This window comes from Vanellus vanellus (assembly GCF_965231255.1).
Source record: "Vanellus vanellus genome assembly, chromosome: 4".
In the NCBI taxonomy this organism is placed as follows: domain Eukaryota; kingdom Metazoa; phylum Chordata; class Aves; order Charadriiformes; family Charadriidae; genus Vanellus; species Vanellus vanellus.
Window position 1 is genome coordinate 53,680,767 of NC_138909.1, and position 19,419 is coordinate 53,700,185.

The 19,419-nt window shown below is 36.4% G+C and overlaps 1 protein-coding gene across 1 annotated transcript in view; it reads left to right on the plus strand.

The window, feature by feature from the left end:
• The window catches only part of ADD1 (adducin 1), a 67,722-nt gene that overhangs the window by 32,430 nt on the left and 15,873 nt on the right, over positions 1–19,419 (plus strand). The window contains exons 2-11 of the mRNA XM_082482535.1: positions 2,255–2,467; positions 3,755–3,917; positions 5,063–5,214; positions 8,524–8,604; positions 10,365–10,514; positions 11,486–11,629; positions 11,755–11,853; positions 12,238–12,414; positions 14,194–14,445; positions 17,534–17,635. Of these exons, the coding sequence (XP_082338661.1) occupies positions 2,273–2,467; positions 3,755–3,917; positions 5,063–5,214; positions 8,524–8,604; positions 10,365–10,514; positions 11,486–11,629; positions 11,755–11,853; positions 12,238–12,414; positions 14,194–14,445; positions 17,534–17,635 (1,515 nt within the window). The 5' untranslated portion in view covers positions 2,255–2,272. The remainder of the gene's footprint in view (positions 1–2,254; positions 2,468–3,754; positions 3,918–5,062; positions 5,215–8,523; positions 8,605–10,364; positions 10,515–11,485; positions 11,630–11,754; positions 11,854–12,237; positions 12,415–14,193; positions 14,446–17,533; positions 17,636–19,419) is intronic.

A 19,419-nucleotide genomic window follows, 5' to 3' on the forward strand; every position in this document is an offset into this window, starting at 1 on the left:
TAAATGTAATACCTTAAAAAGTTTTCCACATGGATAAAAGTGTTGTTTGTTCTTGCTACACCCTGTGTTTCTTCCTGAGTGGAGAAAACCTAGTAATTAAAAGAAGTTATAATAATAAAGATGTGTATAAGTGCTTACTTTAAAGAAAAGAAGGGGAAAAAAAAAAAAAAAAGAAAAAATCCAACCATGACTTTTAAAGCTTAAACTGACTGATTTAAAGTGAAATAATTTAAACCATGCAGAGGCGTCTGTGTGTGTTTATTTAGCAACTCAGTAGGTGGAAATCACGGAGCGTCAAAAACTCAAGTGTCTTAAGTGCTAACATAGATTTTGATAGTAGTATCCTCTTTTGCAGAGTCAAGGAAAATTCTTTTGCTCCTTGTGTTCAACTGTCTCAGTTCAGTGATTTGTTAATTCTGAAATAAGAAACAATTGAGTTTTGAAACTCATTTTCTAATGTAGTAATTAAAGAGGATGAGATCTGCTAATTCTGAAGTCTTGAAGCAGGTATTTTTCTTCACTGCAATGATTTTAACATAATCTGTATTTCAAAAGAATTTATGTAAGCTTGCCTATTCTGTGTGGATCCACATCTGAGGTGGTTTTAGCTAGTAAATATGCAAGTAAATGCCCAATCAAATTAAAATCCACAACGAAGTACAGTTTAAGATGAGTCACTAAGAAAAATCTAAAAATAGTAAAATAATAGACATATATCAAAATTTACTAGTTATAACGTGTAGAAGATTAATCATTACTTAAATGAAGATACATACAATCTTTCTTACTACATAGCAAAAAGAATTGCAATGACTTGATAATATCAGCAGATTTTAATGGTACTAATCCTTGCAAAACTGAAGATGCATAATGAAATAGACTGTTTAAATCAGGGTTCTCCTTACTGTGTGAACCCCGAATCTAAATCAATATTATTGAAAGTAATTATTGGAAGTTTTGCCTTAATGGGACAGGAAGGTAGATTCTGCTACTTTATTTCTTTTATCTATTCTTGTACCTCCAGGACAAGATCTACTAGCTTTTCTTGGCACATTTGCTTAGTAAAGTTGCTAAATGTCACGATAGCGGGGGATTTCAACCTTGCGTGTTTTGTGTATAATGTAAATAATTGCAGTCTGCTGAACTAGCGAGCCATGCGGAGTTGAATATTCTTACTACAGTTTCGTGAAATGAGGTTTGTGTTAGTGACCTTTTGTTGAATCATGTATGATATGCCAAGAAAATAAATATTTTCTGAAAAAAAAAAAAATTTAATTTGATACGTCAGATAATCAGGAATCAGAGGTTTGAGTCTAAAGGTGTTGCAAGGGTGGCTTTATTAAACTAGTTGCTTGTCAGTGGAAGGCTTCAAAAAAAATCTTTTTAAAAAGGATTTTGGAATGCAGCTTATAATATTGTGCCCAGAAAACTGTGATAGTGTTACTCAAAGGGATTCTTGTGAGTGACAGAAGGATATGTGTATGAGAATACCAGCTGAGTTTTCAGCCATTCTAGTAGATACATGCAGTTGCTGATTACAGCATACAAAACTGAAGTGAACCCTGGCCAGTGGGTGGGGTTCTGTTTGTGTGTGTGTGTGTGTGCTTTCCAGATTCTAAAACCCATATACTAATGTAGTGATGTGCATGTTGTTGAATGAACCTAAAATAAATGTATTTGTGAAAAGCATGCCTCGGGATGTAGAGTCAGTATTTCTGAGTTTGTCTCCAGAAACCTGTTTACAATCTGAACATGTTTTGGTGGGGTTGATTCTTCATATTAATGAACATGTGTAATGTCCTATTTCCTGTAATATTCTTTTCATTACATCTGCTTTAACTTTTTAAGTATATATTTAAAAAAACAAACAAACAAAACCCCTGTGATTTTAGATCTCGTGTTTTGAACTTCTCTGTTGTTGTCTGTGAGAAATTTTGAAGGACTCCCATGCTTCTGAAAATCAAGCTGCGTAGACAGCTTAAAGAACTGGAGACAGTTTGAATGGGAAATCTTGTGTAGCATGTACATATGTAGCATATTTGAATTTGCGTATATTTTAGCCTTGTATTTTAAAATCTTTTTTTCTCCTCTGAAGTATTGCTGTCCATGTGCATAACATGGTTTCTGTGGTTGGAAATTCATGCTAATTTTAGATGGATTCGAACTGTTACTCTGAAACAAGAAATACATTTGAAGTTCTTAATTATTTCCTTGCTTGATTTATTTATTTCTCTTCCCTGCCCCCTCTTCATAGGTTCCTTAAAACTGTGCTATGAATGGTGATTCTGGTGTGGGGGTGGTGACTTCACCACCTCCAACAACAGCCCCTCATAAAGAGAGATATTTTGATCGAGTTGATGAAAATAATCCAGATTATTTGAGAGAGAGGAATATGGCACCTGACCTTCGCCAGGATTTTAATATGATGGAACAGAAGAAGAGAGTTTCCATGATTCTTCAAAGCCCAGTAAGAAAAGAAAATGCTTCAATTTTGAAATTATAAATTTAATGTCTCTGTTTTTAATATCGCTATGGAATTGGAGAAATTTGTGGTATCTTAGAGCCAGTTGATCTTTTTTCTCATTGGTCTTTCTTCTACAGTATCCTAATTGTAGCATAATTTTTCCTCACGTTATCTGGTTGAATTTTTATTGTCAACCCACGAAGCAGCTCCTCAGTCTTGCTTTCAGAATTCTGTTTGTATTCGTCAACTTTCTTTCATTTTGTCTACCTAGTCCTAGTCAGACATTTTTTCACTTGTTTCATATATTTAGAATTCATTTAAACATTTAATTTAATTAACTCTGCCAAGAGTAGCTTATACAAGGCAGGTCTGTCCTGTGCTCAGTTTTCATGTGTGATTCTAACATGTGAAATATTTTTATATATCTCCTTCTGAAAGGGTGCACAATAATACATTGTGAATTACTTGAAATGTAATATTAAAGATGTTTCCCTCGGGGAGAAAGTACACAAACCCAAATGTCTCATAACATTTGTTCCTTTTGTAATAATTGACGGGTTACTGTAGATATGAAACATTTCATGACATGAATTAATTAAGAATAGGAATATAGTGGTATATTTCCAGTCTTTCCATGTGAAATCAACCCATTTTATTTAGATTCACTTACCAATTGGTACACTTCTCTTTCAGTACAAATTCCAATGTTCTTGTCAAAAGCAGCAGCTCCCAGCAATAGTAAAAAAGTCTTGTTTTCTTCCTTTCAAAGTTAAACCCAAAACAAAGAAAAAAAACCAAAAACAAACCAACCAGGAAAAAAGTAAACAACCCCTTGTTTAAACATATTTAAAAAATTCAATGGCTATGTTCCTGGATGCCTTCTTGGCTGTCAATTGTCGGGGGGGGGGGGGGGGGGGGGGGGGGGGGCACACACTGGTAATTTTCCTTCTCTTTTCTGCTTCTACTAGGTTTCATTTCATGTTTTGTGTTAAAGTTGATTGTACATTCTGCTGCTTCTTCCAGAAATCCATATTAGTAGGTTCAATGAGTTTTGGTGTTATTTGAAGAGAGAATGCTGGAATTTTCATTCACAAAAAAAATAAGTGACTCATATCATTGGAGCTCTAGAGAGCAACATTTTCAAGTAACTTGTGTGTGCAGTACTGATGCCCTGATCTGTTTTTCAGAATAGGTATAGGATGTTTCCATCTAAGTGCTAAAAATAAGCTGTGTATGAAAGGTTGAAATTTATTTGAACGTGGTTTAAAACATGCAATGTCCTGTTGCTAGGCTTTTTGTGAAGAACTCGAATCTATGATCCAGGAGCAATTTAAGAAGGGGAAGAACCCAACAGGTTTATTGGCTTTACAGCAGATTGCAGATTTCATGACAACAAACGTACCAAATGTCTACCCTGCAGCACCACAAGGCGGAATGGCTGCATTAAACATGAGTGAGTGCACCTTAATTTATAATAGTTGAATTCTTTTTTTTTTTTTTTTTTAAAGGCTTAAAATGAAGTGAATGTGAATGAAATGAAAAGTGCTGTGAAGTTCAAATGCTATCCTGTTCTATTCACAGGAACATTGCAAACATAAAGTGAATTAATTAATTTCTGAATGCCACAGTGTTATGCAGTATCATCCATGTATATAATTTATATCAAAAGCTATTTCAAGTATGGAATCTTAATTGAAAAGTAAGCCTGAGAAGTCAGCACTAGTAAAAAAATTAGAGATTTAACTATTGATAATGTTTACTACTTGGATTGCCTGCCAGAAAATTAAATGATCATTAGTAGTCTAGTAACAATGAAGTTCTTTAGAAACTAATTATTTTTGCCATTGAAATACTTCTTCTGTGAAGCTATAGACAAGAAACATCAGCAAGAAAAACAAAGAAGGAAAACAAAAACCAAAACGTGCAAATGCATGTACACATGGGTTTTCTGTTAAGATAATATAAATCCTTGCCTGTGCTCCAAAATAAATTTATAGTTTAGACTGTAGAATGGCCTGGTTCTGCTTTATCACAGTTACTTTTAACCACGTTTTTAATTGCACTGTAACTAGAACTACAGTTTTTATAATTATTTGCCATAATCCTCCTCTCTAGCTTGTACTTAAGTTTTCCCAATTAAATAAACTTGTGTGCATCTCTTTAGATGTTCAGTTCTCCTTTTCAGGAATACCAAATCATATATCTCAAAAAGTGGAATATTTGGGGTTACATTTTTCTGTTAGCAGTTAAGTTGTATTTTGCAGTCAATCATTAGTTTGGGGGGGGGGGGGGGGGGGAATTTGCTGAGGAAGGCACTGTCACCTTAGCACTAATGAATATTGAGGAAGGAAATGAATGCTGAGTCTACCAAAGATAAATGACCTTGTTTGAGACTGTCATTATATTTGTGTAATATAAATTACGACATCATAGTAATGGAAGTTTGCTACCCATTTCTTAGGTTAATATGTTGATGTAAACTAATTAGAACAACCCCTATAATAGCAGTGCATGTTGTTAGGTTTTAACTGATGTTGAATGCAACCCCTCTTGTGTTTTTTGTTTTGTTTTGGTTTTTTTACCCCTTCTCCTTTTCAGGTCTTGGCATGGTGACACCAGTGAATGATCTGAGAGGATCAGATTCCATTGCTTACGAAAAAGGGGAGAAATTGTTACGGTGTAAATTGGCAGCTTTCTACAGATTAGCAGATCTCTTTGGCTGGTCTCAGCTTATTTACAATCATATAACAGTGAGTATTGAATCAACAGATAACTAAACCAATTGTTTTAACATACAAAAGGATTGCCTCCCTCCCCCATCTGTCATTTTCTCTTTGTGTGGAAGAGGAGCAAAGTGGTATTGAAAGGAGTATAATAGTGAAGAGATTTGTCATTGCATCTCAAGAATAAGAACTGGAACAGCTTGGATGTCAGCTACCATAGACTGAATAGAGTCTTAAGAGAGTGTACATGAACGTTCTTATGATGAAATTAAGTTTTCTCAAAAACTCGGTCGTTTAGTATCTTAAATGCTTTGAATAACTGTATGTATTATTCTACAAGGTCATGTCTTAGTTTTTTTCCTAAGTACTAAAATATCTTTTTATTAGTCATTCAGTTCAATTTTATAATTCAAGGTACTTCTGGAAAAGAAGACATAGTTTTTCTGAACATGAGCAAACTACTTAGCTTAATGCAGCGTGCCAGCAATTTTCCTTGCAACTGAGTAATTGCTGGCATCCATAAAAATAATGACAAGGAGGTCAAATCAAGGAGGTTTTATATGCCAGAGGAATGATCAACATGAATCTTATGAGTAAAGTCACAGCTGTGGTGTGCAACCCAGTCAATTGTTTTCCTAACAGAGCTGAATTGTTTTGTTTTTTTTCTACATAGTAGAGGTTGTCCTTTATGTATTTACAGTTCTTCTAGTTGCAGTCTGAATGCAATATGGTAATTTTATTATTACTGGTTTTTGAGATTTCGAGCTATATTATTTGTGAACAGATGAAGACGATAAATGATGTGGGTAGGCATAGAATCACGGCAATGCTGGTTAGATCATTTGGTTCCTTTAGTAAGGGAAAGTATCCAACATAATGGTTCTTGTAAACAACGCTGTGCCGCCCCCTAATTTTTTCATACATGTCAGGAGAATTGATTTTGTAAAAGGGACATTAATGCGGTAAAAAGATTACGAGGCAAGCAGATTTGGAGATGGCTTTCTAATGTGAAGTTCAGCCTTGGGAATGTATGCGTTTAGATAAAAAGGTAAATGTAATGTAAAGAGCGGCATGCCTGGGGAAGTGGTTAAGGCAAGGTTGTGTGACTGGGGTGGAATGCCTCAAGTTTGCTTTCTTTTGGCGGGGGGGAGCACAGGAAGATTAGATAATGGTGATACCAGTTGAGGTGGAAGACAGTCAAAGCACTTGGAGTATGAGATTCTGAAAGTATTTGAGACGGTTTTGAAGGGCAAAGTGGTATTGGAAAGTTCTTGGTTAATGGTTTGTAACCAGCAATCACAAGTAGTAGTACTTCTACAAACTCCTCCAGTAAATAACATTCTGAAAGGTGACTAACAGATATAATTTAACCTTCAAATCTAGAACAAGGTTGTTATATTTACAAAATAGTATTGGTTTTGTTCTGTATACCCATACCTGAAGTAGTAGTGTAAGTAGTAAGGCACTCCTTCGTAATGTGGTGAATGCCTACCAGTTCATGCAGGGCTGAAGTTTGATCTCAGGTCTTCGTTTTGTGGGTGGATGCTCTAATTACTAGGTGATTGCATTAAAGTTAAAAGCTGCCAGTGCACTTCTTAAGGAAGAGAAAAGATAAAACAGCCTTCTGTGAGGAGCATAAGCCTGTGTGTTAGAGGAGAAAGGAACTGTGAGGATATGGGAGCATATGCCAATCTGGGCATATCAGGGAGCTGGGTCGAGTAGCTTTGCTTTTCTGGATCCTGACCAATCACTGACACCTGCTGCATGTGGAATTGTTCAGACTGGTGCAGTCCTGATGCAGAAGCAGAATTACAGAACATCAAGAGTTTTCATGTCAAGCACAATAATGCAGAGTAAACTTGGGTGCCTCCAGGGTTAGGCAGAATTTGAGATTACAGAGTTACAGAAGGTATGCATCATTCACCAAGTCTTGGTTTGCTTTGAGGGCATGAACTGTTTATTTGATCTAATCCTAAAGTAATGTGGTTTGTGAGTCTTGCTGCTTGTTTATCTTATGTTTGAGCTTTCTTATTAGCTTTTGTGGCATTTTGAATAATAACCTGGTTTTTGTCTTGCATAAATATGTAAAAGATTTTCTAGATCATTTACACTTCTGTAATGGAGAACTATTTTGGTGGTTCATAAAATTATGGGTTAACTTGAACTAACTGGTGCAGTTTAAGGCTTTCATGCGATAGCATGTTAACAGCTGGTTGTAAAGGAAGCTAGATTTGTACTAGAAGCTTTTGGATGACTGATCAACTACTTATTTTGGAACTCTTTTCCCCCTACAGTAGAACTATATCAAAGTATATATGTATTTAGTGTTGCAAGTAGTAGAAGACATGAGGGACCATAAAGTAGCTGCATCTTGGGGAAATGGAAAACTCATAAATAAATAACATTTTAAAAATAGTAAAATAAACCAAATAATCTCCCCCCCCCCCCCCCCAAAAAAAAAAAAACAAACCGCAAAACCACAAAATAGGGAGTTGTCTCACGTGTCCAGTAAAACATTTGAAGCCTTTTAATTCTCCATTGAGGGACACCTAAACTACCTAGCTGTCCTGTGCTTTTCATTTTACAGACTTCAAACAGACACATGCCAACATACGAATGGTTTGAAGTCAGAATTATTTTTGTGTTATAAACTCCCGATTGTGTGAATTAGACAAAAGAACAAAAACATAAGCGGGGGGCAGGATACTTCGGAGAAAACCTACAAGTGTGCTGTACTGCTCACGAATGTCTCACATGGCACTAGCATCAGTGATGAAACCCTTCTCAGCATCAAGATGTTTTAGATCTGTGGGCCAAAATCTTGCATTTTCTCACACACTTCTTTTTCCTACCTTCTGTTTTACTAGGGTAGAGATACAGTTGTAGTATAAACTCATTCTTCAAAAAAAACTTAACCAAAAACCAACCACCAAAAAACCCAACAAAACCAAAACAAACAAAAAAAACCCCAAAAACAACAACAACAAAAAAACCACACCGAACAGTAACTCTTTTTCCCCCACTTCTTTTGGTGTCATTGCTTTTATCCACAGTAGTCTAGTTGTCATTACCACAGGATCAAAGGATTTACTACCTTCCACCAATCTTGAAGGATTCTGGCATGTATCTACCATCTGGTTTTGTTCAACGTGAGTTAATTAACTGTGTGTTGTGTTGATCATCTGTTGTAGCATACATGACAGTCATACTGCATATGTTATAGGCTTACTTGCCCGTTCCATACATGGGAAATAAAAGTAACTTTCATAGTTTTGGGCTGCCTTGTGTGCTTTTATAAAACATTCTTAATAAATTTTACTCTTGTTTTGTCCTTAGGCCAGAGTAAATTCTGAGCAGGAGCACTTCCTCATTGTACCTTTTGGACTCCTCTATAGTGAAGTTACTGCATCTAGTCTGGTAAGCAATTACTGGTTTTCACAGCTGTAAGATATGAATAGCTGAATCTGTTCTGTCTGTATACCTGTCACCATTTAACTTCTGTCCTAGAGAATTTTTTACTCTGTCTTACATACTTAGAATAATTTTATTGAACGTGGTTGCTTTTGCTATGGCTGAGGTATCTCTGGGAGAGATTTCTGTGCACATGTTCACCACCAGGTGTCCTCCACTTGATCTAGCTGTAAAGAAAAGCCAGGTCATTTGGATAAGCTGATCACATCGTGCTCTTGAAAGCTGCTGCCTGTTGAATCAGGCTTGTCAAGGGCAACAGTATGTGTTTCAGTCAAAAATGATTCAAACCAATTACAGTTTCAAGATGCTATGTCAGATGCCTGATTTAGTTGCCATTGTTTAAAGGTGTAAGTAGCTGGGGGTGTAGATAAGTTATATTTTTGAGATCTAATGGTTGCAGTTGAAGACACAATTTCCTTAACTGTTAGCTAGTGGGAAGCATTTTGTAAGCATTTGTCTTCAGTCTAGTCTACACTGCTGCTGAAAACAACTTGAGTTAATGTGGTTGACTGTCTTGTGTTGAAACAAAATAGAAACTTTCATGCTATTCTTTCCACCTGGCTACTGTAAGGTAAGTAACCTCTAACAGTGACGTGAGGGAAGTATGTGCAGAGTAGTAACATTTCAAACTTGCGTTGCTCTTGACACCTTAAGGTCCCAATGCTCCCCCTCAGCAATCTGTAAAGTTGGCTCTTACATAACTCCACCTTAACCACCTGTAGCATTTTAATTGAAAAAGCTGTAGGAAAAGGAATGGAGAAAACTGAGACCTGCCCTTTCTTGTTACTGCAAGTTTTTCAGAGGAGGGTAAGGGCCACACTGTGGGGGTATTCTGTGTGTTTTGGGTTGGTTTTTTTTTTTTTTTCTTTTTAAGGTGTCCTTTTATCTCTATATCAGGAATGTAAATACCTTGAGAATGAAGGTTGCGCGAAGGTAGTGAAATGCACACACACACACACAGTAGAGAGCATGTTCACGCAGAAAATAGCTAGCAGCAGGATTTAATAAGACAGACTACAGCGATAAGGCACATAGCTTAGCTAGATAAGCATGCTGACCAGCAGCCTGCTTACACAACTGGCCCTTTATTGCCCCTTTCTCTCCATTTCTCCCATGCTTGTTCTTCCCTTCTCCACTCTGAAACTGCATTTTCTCTGGTCATGTTCTCTCCCAAATAAACAACCCATGCATAATTACTTTTTCCCTTTTATTCCAGTCTTTCTACGTCCATATCCAAATTTGGTATTTATAATATTATTACCTGGGCAATCTCAGCCTTGCATGGTATCAGTGGTATGATTACCTAGGTCCTGGCCTTTCAAGAATCTACTCCCCAAAAGGTCCCAGTACTCCTCTTCAGGTATCTGTAAAGTTTGCAAGTTTCTTGTATAACTCCACCGTAACTCTCTGTGAAATGCAGCCATTTGTCACAGCGCTGTCTGTAACTTTTGTCAGCTTCTTGCACTATTGCCTGTTACATGCAGCGATTTCTCGTCTCATATCCCGTAGTTCCTCATATCCTCTTCAGTTAGTTTAATCTCAAGCTGGGGCCCTGATCACCTACCTACAGCCTTATTGTGCACATTTTGACACTTGTTAAAATACTGAAAGAAATACAGTTTTAGAGCTTCAGTGGAAGATGCTGAATTAAATCAGATTTTTGGCAGTCTTGATTGATTTATGAAATGAATTCTTTTCATTCCCAGGTTAAAATCAATATTCAGGGAGATGTAGTTGATCGTGGAAGCACTAACTTGGGAGTAAACCAAGCCGGTTTTACTTTGCACTCTGCAATTTACGCAGCTCGACCTGATGTTAAATGCATTGTTCATATTCATACGCCAGCAGGGGCAGCGGTAAGCACACATTTTAGAACTTTCCCTCACCTCACCCAGCTGGAAAATAGGTGGGTCCCCCTTAATCATAGTTTTGCTTCCTTTTTGAAGGGGACAGAGCCTTTAAGTCTGCCTTCAAATATATGGTTCTGTTTGAATCAATCCTCCTTATTTGGTTGTTATATGAGTGGTCAGACAGTAAATTGAGCTGTATAATTGGAAAATGCGTATTTCATATTTGTGTCTCTTTTACCACAAAAGACTGTATCTTTTGACAGTGGGTCATAAGAGCTTCAGCATATTTTGTTGGTTTTGTAAAGCACAATTTATCAAGGTTTTCTTAAATATTTGAAACTTTTCCAATACCTCTCATTAGAGCAAATGGTTAGAAGTCAGTTTTACCTCTTTGGAATTCTTTGAGAGAGTCATCTTGTGACTATATAACAAAGTTCACATTCTGTGGGGTTTTTTTTTGTTTGTTTGTTTTAAATTATATTTTTAACTGATTAACAGCAGTGATAGAACCATTCTAAGGATAAATGATCAGATTCCTAAAATTGTGAATTATAGAGTAGTCTTTAAAAGTGTTCCTTAATTTTTACCCGCAGTGCTGCGGAATTACCTGTGTCAAAGTTTGTCACTAAATTTCTTCTTTTTGGAGGAAATAAAGAATAATTGAAAGGAATGAAGGATGCAGTTGATTTTGGGGTTTGGATATTTTTTTTTCCTTCTGAGTCTTTTCATATTGATGTTGACATCATGTAAAAGCAACCACACTGAGTCAGACTGAAGATCAATCTGACTTTTTGTATCCAATCCAAAGTTGTGAAAAATAGAGGCTTTAGGGATGGGAGTATAAGACCACTATGTATGTGCCTGTACAGACACATATAATATATAAAAATCTATTTTTATTATAATTTTTATCATTATTTTCATTTTTCTCCGTTTTTTCTGTTGCAAGAAATGAAGTTAGTTCTAATATTTCTCAGGTTTCTGCAATGAAGTGTGGTCTCTTGCCAATTTCGCCTGAAGCACTTTCTCTAGGGGAAGTAGCTTATCATGACTACCATGGTATTTTAGTGGATGATGAAGAAAAGGTGGTTATTCAGAAAAATTTGGGGCCTAAAAGCAAGGTCAGTATTTACATTTGGAATTAAAGAAAAGTATGTGTGTAGACGTGGGGGAGGTGTGTTCTTCAATCAAGAGCAAGAAAATACTTGCCTTCCTGCTGTTAACTTTCTTTGCAATGTCTCTCTAGGTCCTTATTCTCAGAAACCATGGCTTAGTCTCAGTTGGAGAGACTATTGAGGAAGCTTTCTACTATATTCATAATCTAGTGCTTGCCTGTGAGATTCAAGTAAGAATTTTAGTATGTTATGTAATAATACAATCTGCTATATTAACCTTCAAACAGATTAATAGTTGTGCACTTTACTGGTTGAACTCTTGATCTAAAATGGTTATCTGTGAAATCATTATATTATGCAAGGACATCCAAAACATTGGTTTAACCAGCAATATTCAAATACTGTATTGGAACCATTGATTTGATATATACCGCCTGTTAAAATAGACATGTTTTCAAAGCCTTGAGACAAGTTTTACACAAGTATGTTAGTTTATTTACCTTTAACATGAAGTAGACTTCTTCTGTTTTGCTGATGTCATTCTTTTAAATTTTTGGGGGTCTTTTTTTTCCCCTCCCCTCAAGAAACTAATAGATGACTTTATTGTTTTTAAGGTACGTACCCTTGCCAGTGCAGGTGGACCTGACAATTTAGTGCTTTTAGATCCTGGAAAGTATAAAGCCAAGTCTCGTTCCCCTGAGTCTCCAGCAGGTGAGGGTACTGTATCCCATCCAAAATGGCAGATTGGCGAACAGGAGTTTGAAGCTCTTATGCGAATGCTTGATAATCTGGTAAGACAGGTGTTTTTGTCCAATTGTTTCATATGATAATGTATAAAATACTTCAAAAGCTGCAAATAAGGGACATTAGTAAAGAATGGGGTGAATGTAGTTGGGATAGTTTATAGAGCTTTCAGGCTGTTCTTTCCCAAAGATTAAGGGCCCTCAGAGGAGGAGATAACATGAAAAGCACCACAAAATGCTTCAGGTGTCCTTTGTGCAGATAGCAGATTTAATTCTGTATTCATAATCTGGTAGTTATCGGTGAGATGAGAGGGGATCCTTCTGTAATTTGGGACTTCCAAGTGAGAGTGCTGTGATGTTGCTATTCCTTAGTCTGTGTCTTCCCCTCTGTTCCCATCCACTCCCAAAATGCGTAAAACAGTGTTAATGTTTTGTCAGGTGCAGGGTCCAGCACGATTTGACTTTGTAAGACTCTACTAGAACCTAGAAGAGCTCAAAAGACAGACTTCAAATAAATAAATAAAAGCCTTCAGATAAAATGGTTTCAGTAAAATCCCATCTGTAATAAATCACCAGCTACGAAAATTTTCTCTCAAGCTTTAATGGGAAAGATGATGTTTCCTGTCATAAGGCTCCAAGTGGTAATTGTAGACAGTGGTAATGAACATACCAAAAAATGTGAGCACTGTAATAATTAGACATAGTCTTCTGATTTGTGATTTAATTAATCTCTTTCCTTTGTAGACTTAACTGTGGTCTTCACAGTAATGTGATGCATCTACCCCGACAGGATCCACACTGATGATGATATCTTAAAACACTATCCATCACATACACTATATAGTAAATAACTAGGGTTTTTTCCCCTTAGATCGGTGTCTTATCTGTAGTATGGAAAAAAAAATCAGGCTACTTCATTAGTAATTTGAGTATCTGTGTTTTCACATCAAAGTGATCAGCTGTAACCTGCAGTTGATAGAAAAATTCTCATTGATTTTAGTGAGCAATAATGAGACTATTAATGTAGTTGGCTATGGGTAGCAGAATCCCTCTATCGCTGACTGGTACCTTTGGCAGGTTCAGTTGGATTTCAGTTTCTCTAAGGAGTATCGGTTTTATGTTTCTTACTGCGCACAGGAAGCAGCATCACAAAGGAAATAGCATTGTACTCGCTAGGAACACAGGAATAGAAAGGAGCTTTCAGTCATCCAGTACAGGTCCTTAGTATTAAAAATAGCCACATATTGTATTGGATAGTTAACTACATTAGACAGTAGATAGTTACTCAAGATGCACTTTGATCATTAAAAGATGGAGCAGCAGCCAAATTAATGCCTCAGCAGTCCTTAACGCATGGAAACTCTGCAAAGAAAGCTAAGTCTGCATACTCAGGACTGAAGTTTCTTTACCACTAGCTTTGTCTATAAAAAATTTGAGTGCTTTGGGTGGCAGGCTATTCAGAGGTTCTCTTTGAGCTACATTGAAAATAGTTTGCTAGGGGACACTTCTTAGAGAAACTGTTAAGTGCCCTTTTTGTATGTTAAATTCCGAGCAAAATATGGAAGAAAGCAGGGGAAAACATGACTAGTGTATAATGGAAGGTGAAAAGGGAAACAATATAATTCAGAGGAAGTAGGAGAGGAAAAACAACATAGGTAGAGCAGATCAGGGAAAGGAGAGAATAAGTATCATTCTTGAAGCCTTCCCTTCTATACAATATGTTGAATTCTAGATTTTTAGAATGCAGAAGAGATCTGTTTATCTGCCCTAAATTTGTATCAAAACTTGGAGATGTAGGAGACTAATTCTGGTGCTCTGCTTCTTCAGGGTTACAGAACCGGCTATCCGTATCGATGCCCTGCTCTGAGAGAGAAATCTAAAAAGTACAGCGATGTTGAGATTCCAGCTAGTGTCACAGGTTACTCCTTTGCTAGTGATGGCGAATCAGGCACTTGCTCCCCCCTCAGACACAGTTTTCAGAAACAGCAGCGAGAGAAGACAAGGTGGCTGAACTCTGGCCGAGGTGATGATGCTTCTGAAGAAGGGCAGAATGGCAGCAGTCCCAAGTCGAAGACTAAGGTGTGGACGAACATTACACACGATCACGTGAAACCCTTGCTGCAGTCTCTCTCGTCCGGTGTCTGCGTGCCAAGCTGTATTACCAACTGCTTGGTCTGTGCCTACCTTACTGTTCATAGTTAGATGATGTAGAGCAACTTGGGGTGGCTGGCACTTAGAGGCTTTGGGAAGAAAAAGATTACTCTCCTAATTATTTTCTTCTTTCTTATATAAAAAACCTAAATGTGTTTTACTAACCACTTAATTTGGCTTAGATTAGATGCGAGCTGTAAAAATCATCTCGCTTGTTAATGCTTAAAACTGCTTAAGAGTTTGGAGCCTCTAGTTTTCTTTTGGTTTTTCAAGCTAATGACCAAACAGATTGAATCATAGTTTTGACTGAATAGGCTCTGCATTTAAATGGATTAATTAAGGACAACTGTGTTAGGGAACTACTAATTCTGTCTGCATGAAAGCTTTTCAGTTAAAACAAAAATGAAACTAACTATTCAATGCACTTTTGTACAAGTATATGTAAAAATAATCAAATTTCTACCCTCTGTTACATGTACCAACTTAATTTGCAAGCCATTTTCTGCCCTCTCTTTGTACAAGAGGGTAGAATTGATTTCAAAGTATTTAAGTGTCTTGAGTTTTTCTCCTTAAGCAGTTTTTCTTCTCTAGTTTCTCAGCTCCTCTTCCTGTCCTGTTTACTATGCTTTTGTCTACCCCAAAGCCTCTGAGTGTTCACAACCAGCTGCCTTCTGCATGTAGTGTTGCATGTAAGTAGATGGCCATAAATGGAAAGTCTTTCCTAAAGTATCAGCTGGGTGCGGCATGACTAAAGTGCAGCTCAGGCCATCAGCAGGCACTATTCGATAGATTCTGCAACCGGTGCTTTTTTTTGTTTATCAATGCTGCTTACAGTTAAATTTTGCACTGAAAGATATGTTAATTGAAAAGCAAAAGTATCGAATGCTTTCAAATGGAGATCAGTATCTGTTGGTGTGTAATGTGGTTTAGATATTTTCTTGGGCATATACAGAGCACATAGAATGTAGGCAGGGATTTGCATTCATACAAGCTTTTGTAACGGTTGACTTAAGCTCAACTATAGTAGTTCAGTAGTACTTCAGTAGAGGTACAATGCATAGTAGTAGTATGGTTACAGGTGAGTCTAAAAAAAAAAAACCAACAAACTAGTGCTCTTGAAAAGAACACCTCTTCATTGTTATTTACACCTACAAAACTATGCTTCACCTCTGACTACATTCAGAGTTTTCTATAGTTTGAATGCTTTTGTGGAATGATTATTCAGGCAATGTGTGTACTAAAATATATAGTGTTAACATGTAGAAAGCCCTGAAAAAAACAGAGGATCTCTATGGTATTTTTGTGGTGTTCTTTTTGGTTTAAGAACTTAATATATACGTATATTGTTTGTACTATCAACATTTTACTAAACTCGACCATAGTTCTGCCTTGATTGGAAGAAAGTTTAAAACTATGCATATGTTTGGAGCAATTTGTGCTTTTCAACCTTAGCTCATAAAGTAGGTAGTATTTTATATTTGAAACTATTAGTGAAAGATTGAAGCAAAATTCCTGCTCAGAAGCTAGTCTTGTTTAATGATATACTGAAGCAATAGAAAATTTCCTACCGTATAACAGGTTTGTGTAATTAAATTTTTTAATGCTTGTTATTAACGTAAAGAAAAAGTAGTTTGTTGTGTTGAGGTTGTTTTTATATATGTTTTGACTAAAAACTATCTTTAATAAAAAGCTGGAGTAGTTTTTATCTGAAGATAATCATCAGTGAGTATTTCACAGCTCCATGTTCATTCCATTTTTTACTTTACAGTTGCAAAACATTTTAAAATTCTGTTGCTTTTTGAAGTTTGACAGTTTCTGGCTATCTTATTGTTTCTTGAAGTTACTCAGGAAAAAACGCATAGCATTTGCTCTATAAACAGGTTTGCTTTACTGTTCGGTGCATTTTCTATGCAATAGTGATTGGAAATTAGGATACTGCATATAATAAACGTATCAAGATAAAGAGTTAGTTGTGCATCAGATTAAACAGAGCTCCATACTAAATGCACTGATCAAATAAAGCAACCATCTATGAAGAACCCATGAAGCGCTTAAAGTTTGTGTTTGGGATATTTTTGTAACCTTTTGAGCTATGAGTTATAAAATATTCGACATCACCAAACTGTTCCTCTAGGTTGCTGTGCTGATACAGCTATTTATTTGTGCAGAAAATAATTCTGGAAACAGAACATTTTGCTGAAGTAGCTTGTTTTAATGCAAAACTTTGGTGATGCCCACTCTTGCTTCACAGTACAGAATCATTCACTAAACCTGGTTAGTGACATCACATTGCTTTTCATACTTCTGTCATCTTATGCTTTAAGTTCGCTTTGATGTTTGTTGAGTATCGGAGGATTGAATCAATGATCTCTCTGTCTCTCTCATACTATTTTGTAAAAACACAGTGCAGAAAATGAAAATGGCAATAACAGGGTTTTACAGCTCATGTCTTAGATCTTGCTGTACTTCTGTTTGGGTAAGGAATAGTGTCCTTTTTAAACAAATATGAACTCACTGTGAAATTTCCGATGAAAATGTCCTTAAAAATAAGTAATTATATTGGAGTTTTCCTACTCATGTATTAATATGTCTCTTGATTGAGAAGGAGACGTTTTTTAGAAACACACAACACTGCAGTTGTCGGTGTGCTCAAGTGCACAGAAAAACAGCATAAAAACCTTTCCGTCTCCATAATCTCCGAATTGTACATAGCTGTAGTAATTGTATCATTTAGGGTGGAAGTTATTTGTAAGTTAACTGGCTTTCTAATTTTTGTTGTTGTTACTAGTTTGACTTAATAGAATGATTCTGATTTATAAATGTATCTGAGGGTACAGTTTATATTACTGAAGAAGGAAGCAACTTATATAGTCTTCGGAATGAATAGAAGAATACAATCATTGGTTCAGTTCTCTGCTATGTATAATGCATGATCAACTGTGCTGTAAATTTGCTACTCTGACTGTCTATAGCCATTACAGCAATTCTGATTGTTCAACTGTTCTTGATATTACAGTGGACTAAAGAGGATGGACATAGAACTGCCACCTCTGCTGTCCCCAACCTGTTTGTTCCATTGAACACCAATCCAAAGGAGGTCCAAGAAATGAGGAACAAGGTTTGTAATGCCAGTAAAATAACGTTTTTGTGGTCATCACTACAATTAGGTTGTGTGCTTGTAATGAACTAACTTAGCTATAGTGAAATTTTGGAGGTTCAGTAACCTAGCTCTGGTATTGTCCTGTCCCTTTATAACTAGATACTGAAACAATTCCTAAATGTTCTGAAATAAAAAGTGGTATTACTGTCCACAGTATGAAGACTTTCATTGTCTTATATTTTATTACTGTCAGACCAGTTGCTGGGTACCTCTGAAACAGCCACCACTGAGTTTATGATAGTAATTTTGTTCTCCAAGTTCATAGTTTTACATTAGTGACCTGTTTCCCTGTTTTGGTTTCACCAGTTGAAACTGTAGCCTAGACAAAGAAGTTTATAGATCTCTCTCCATATTATATTTTATTATATTATGATCTGCTGTGATTGTTGCAGAATTTTTGGGGGCCTTTGGAACCACATGTTAATCTTTTTGAAATGACCTAGCAGTTAATTTTCCAGTCTTCGAATTTCGGGTCTTCTTGTTACCAATCTACCAACAGGAAAGCTTTGAACGCGTTGGTTTTTTTTCACTTCACATCTTTTAAAGTATAAAATATGCACTGGTGTCTTGTTAATACTTAACTTGTCCTGGATTGTTTTGCTGCTTCTAACTGATGGCCATATGGAACATGGGAGTTAGCATTATGTCACAGGAAAGTCTGTGTGCAGGGGTACTAGCAGGAATACTGATTTGCACTAAAATAATTCGTATAAGGTTGACAGAGCTTTTGCTTTTCCTGACTCGGCACTGTAAAATAATAATCACTTGACATGAGAAGTTTGGCGAAATTGCCAAGCAGTTTCTGTGTGTTTGAAACACAGATATCACTGTATTAAAAGCTTGAATGAAATCACTGAGAGAAGTAAAACTTCAAACTTTATACTTTCCTGATGACAAGAAGGGTAGTAAACTAGACACAAGTACAGATGATGCACGATCTTCATACTTTCTGAAATAACAAGTATTAATAATTCCTTGTGTTTCTATACTTGTTTGCATGTATATTTTTATAAATCGAATGTTCTTTTTAGGTGTTAAAGTAGAGGTCTTTGTGGGTGCATGCTTTTCTTCTTTTATCTTGGAACAAGAACCAGAATATAGTAGAAATAAATTTTGAGTCAGATGTTATGAATTTTTTACCACTGTAGGATATCTAATTTAAATTGATGATTCTTAGATTTAAATATCCAGTTTCTGTTCCCATCTTCTGCATGGAAAGAACTGGGAGGTATTAAGGGTGCAACCAAAAGGGTGTGTTTGAGTAGTCCAGAGCGTCAGTTTACGCTTAGAAAAATAATTATATGTCCTTTGAGAATATGGTCCTGACTAGGTGCAAAACCTGAATGTTGTGCAGTGTTTTACAGTAAGTTCTGTAGGAAGGTGATATTATGGTGCAGTAGGCTAGTGACAGAAGCCTGGTACAATAGACACGCATAAGTATAACCTCTGTGCTTCTCTTCTCACTTTTCTTCGCAAACTAGAGGTGTCTGTCACCTGATCTGTAGTTTTATTATGAGCCAGTACTAAAAAGCAAAGAACCATACCTGCTGTGGTACTTACAGACTAAATTCTGAGAAATGTGAGGAAACAACTAGGAACCTGAGCACAAATCTTCAAGTGGTGTTTGTAAGCACAGATTTATTCGATTAGTAGGGCCATAGCAATCAACACTAGTTGCAGCCTGTTGGCAGGTTCACTCACACCTTTTCCAAATACAAAAATGTGGTTAACTTTTCTTTTGT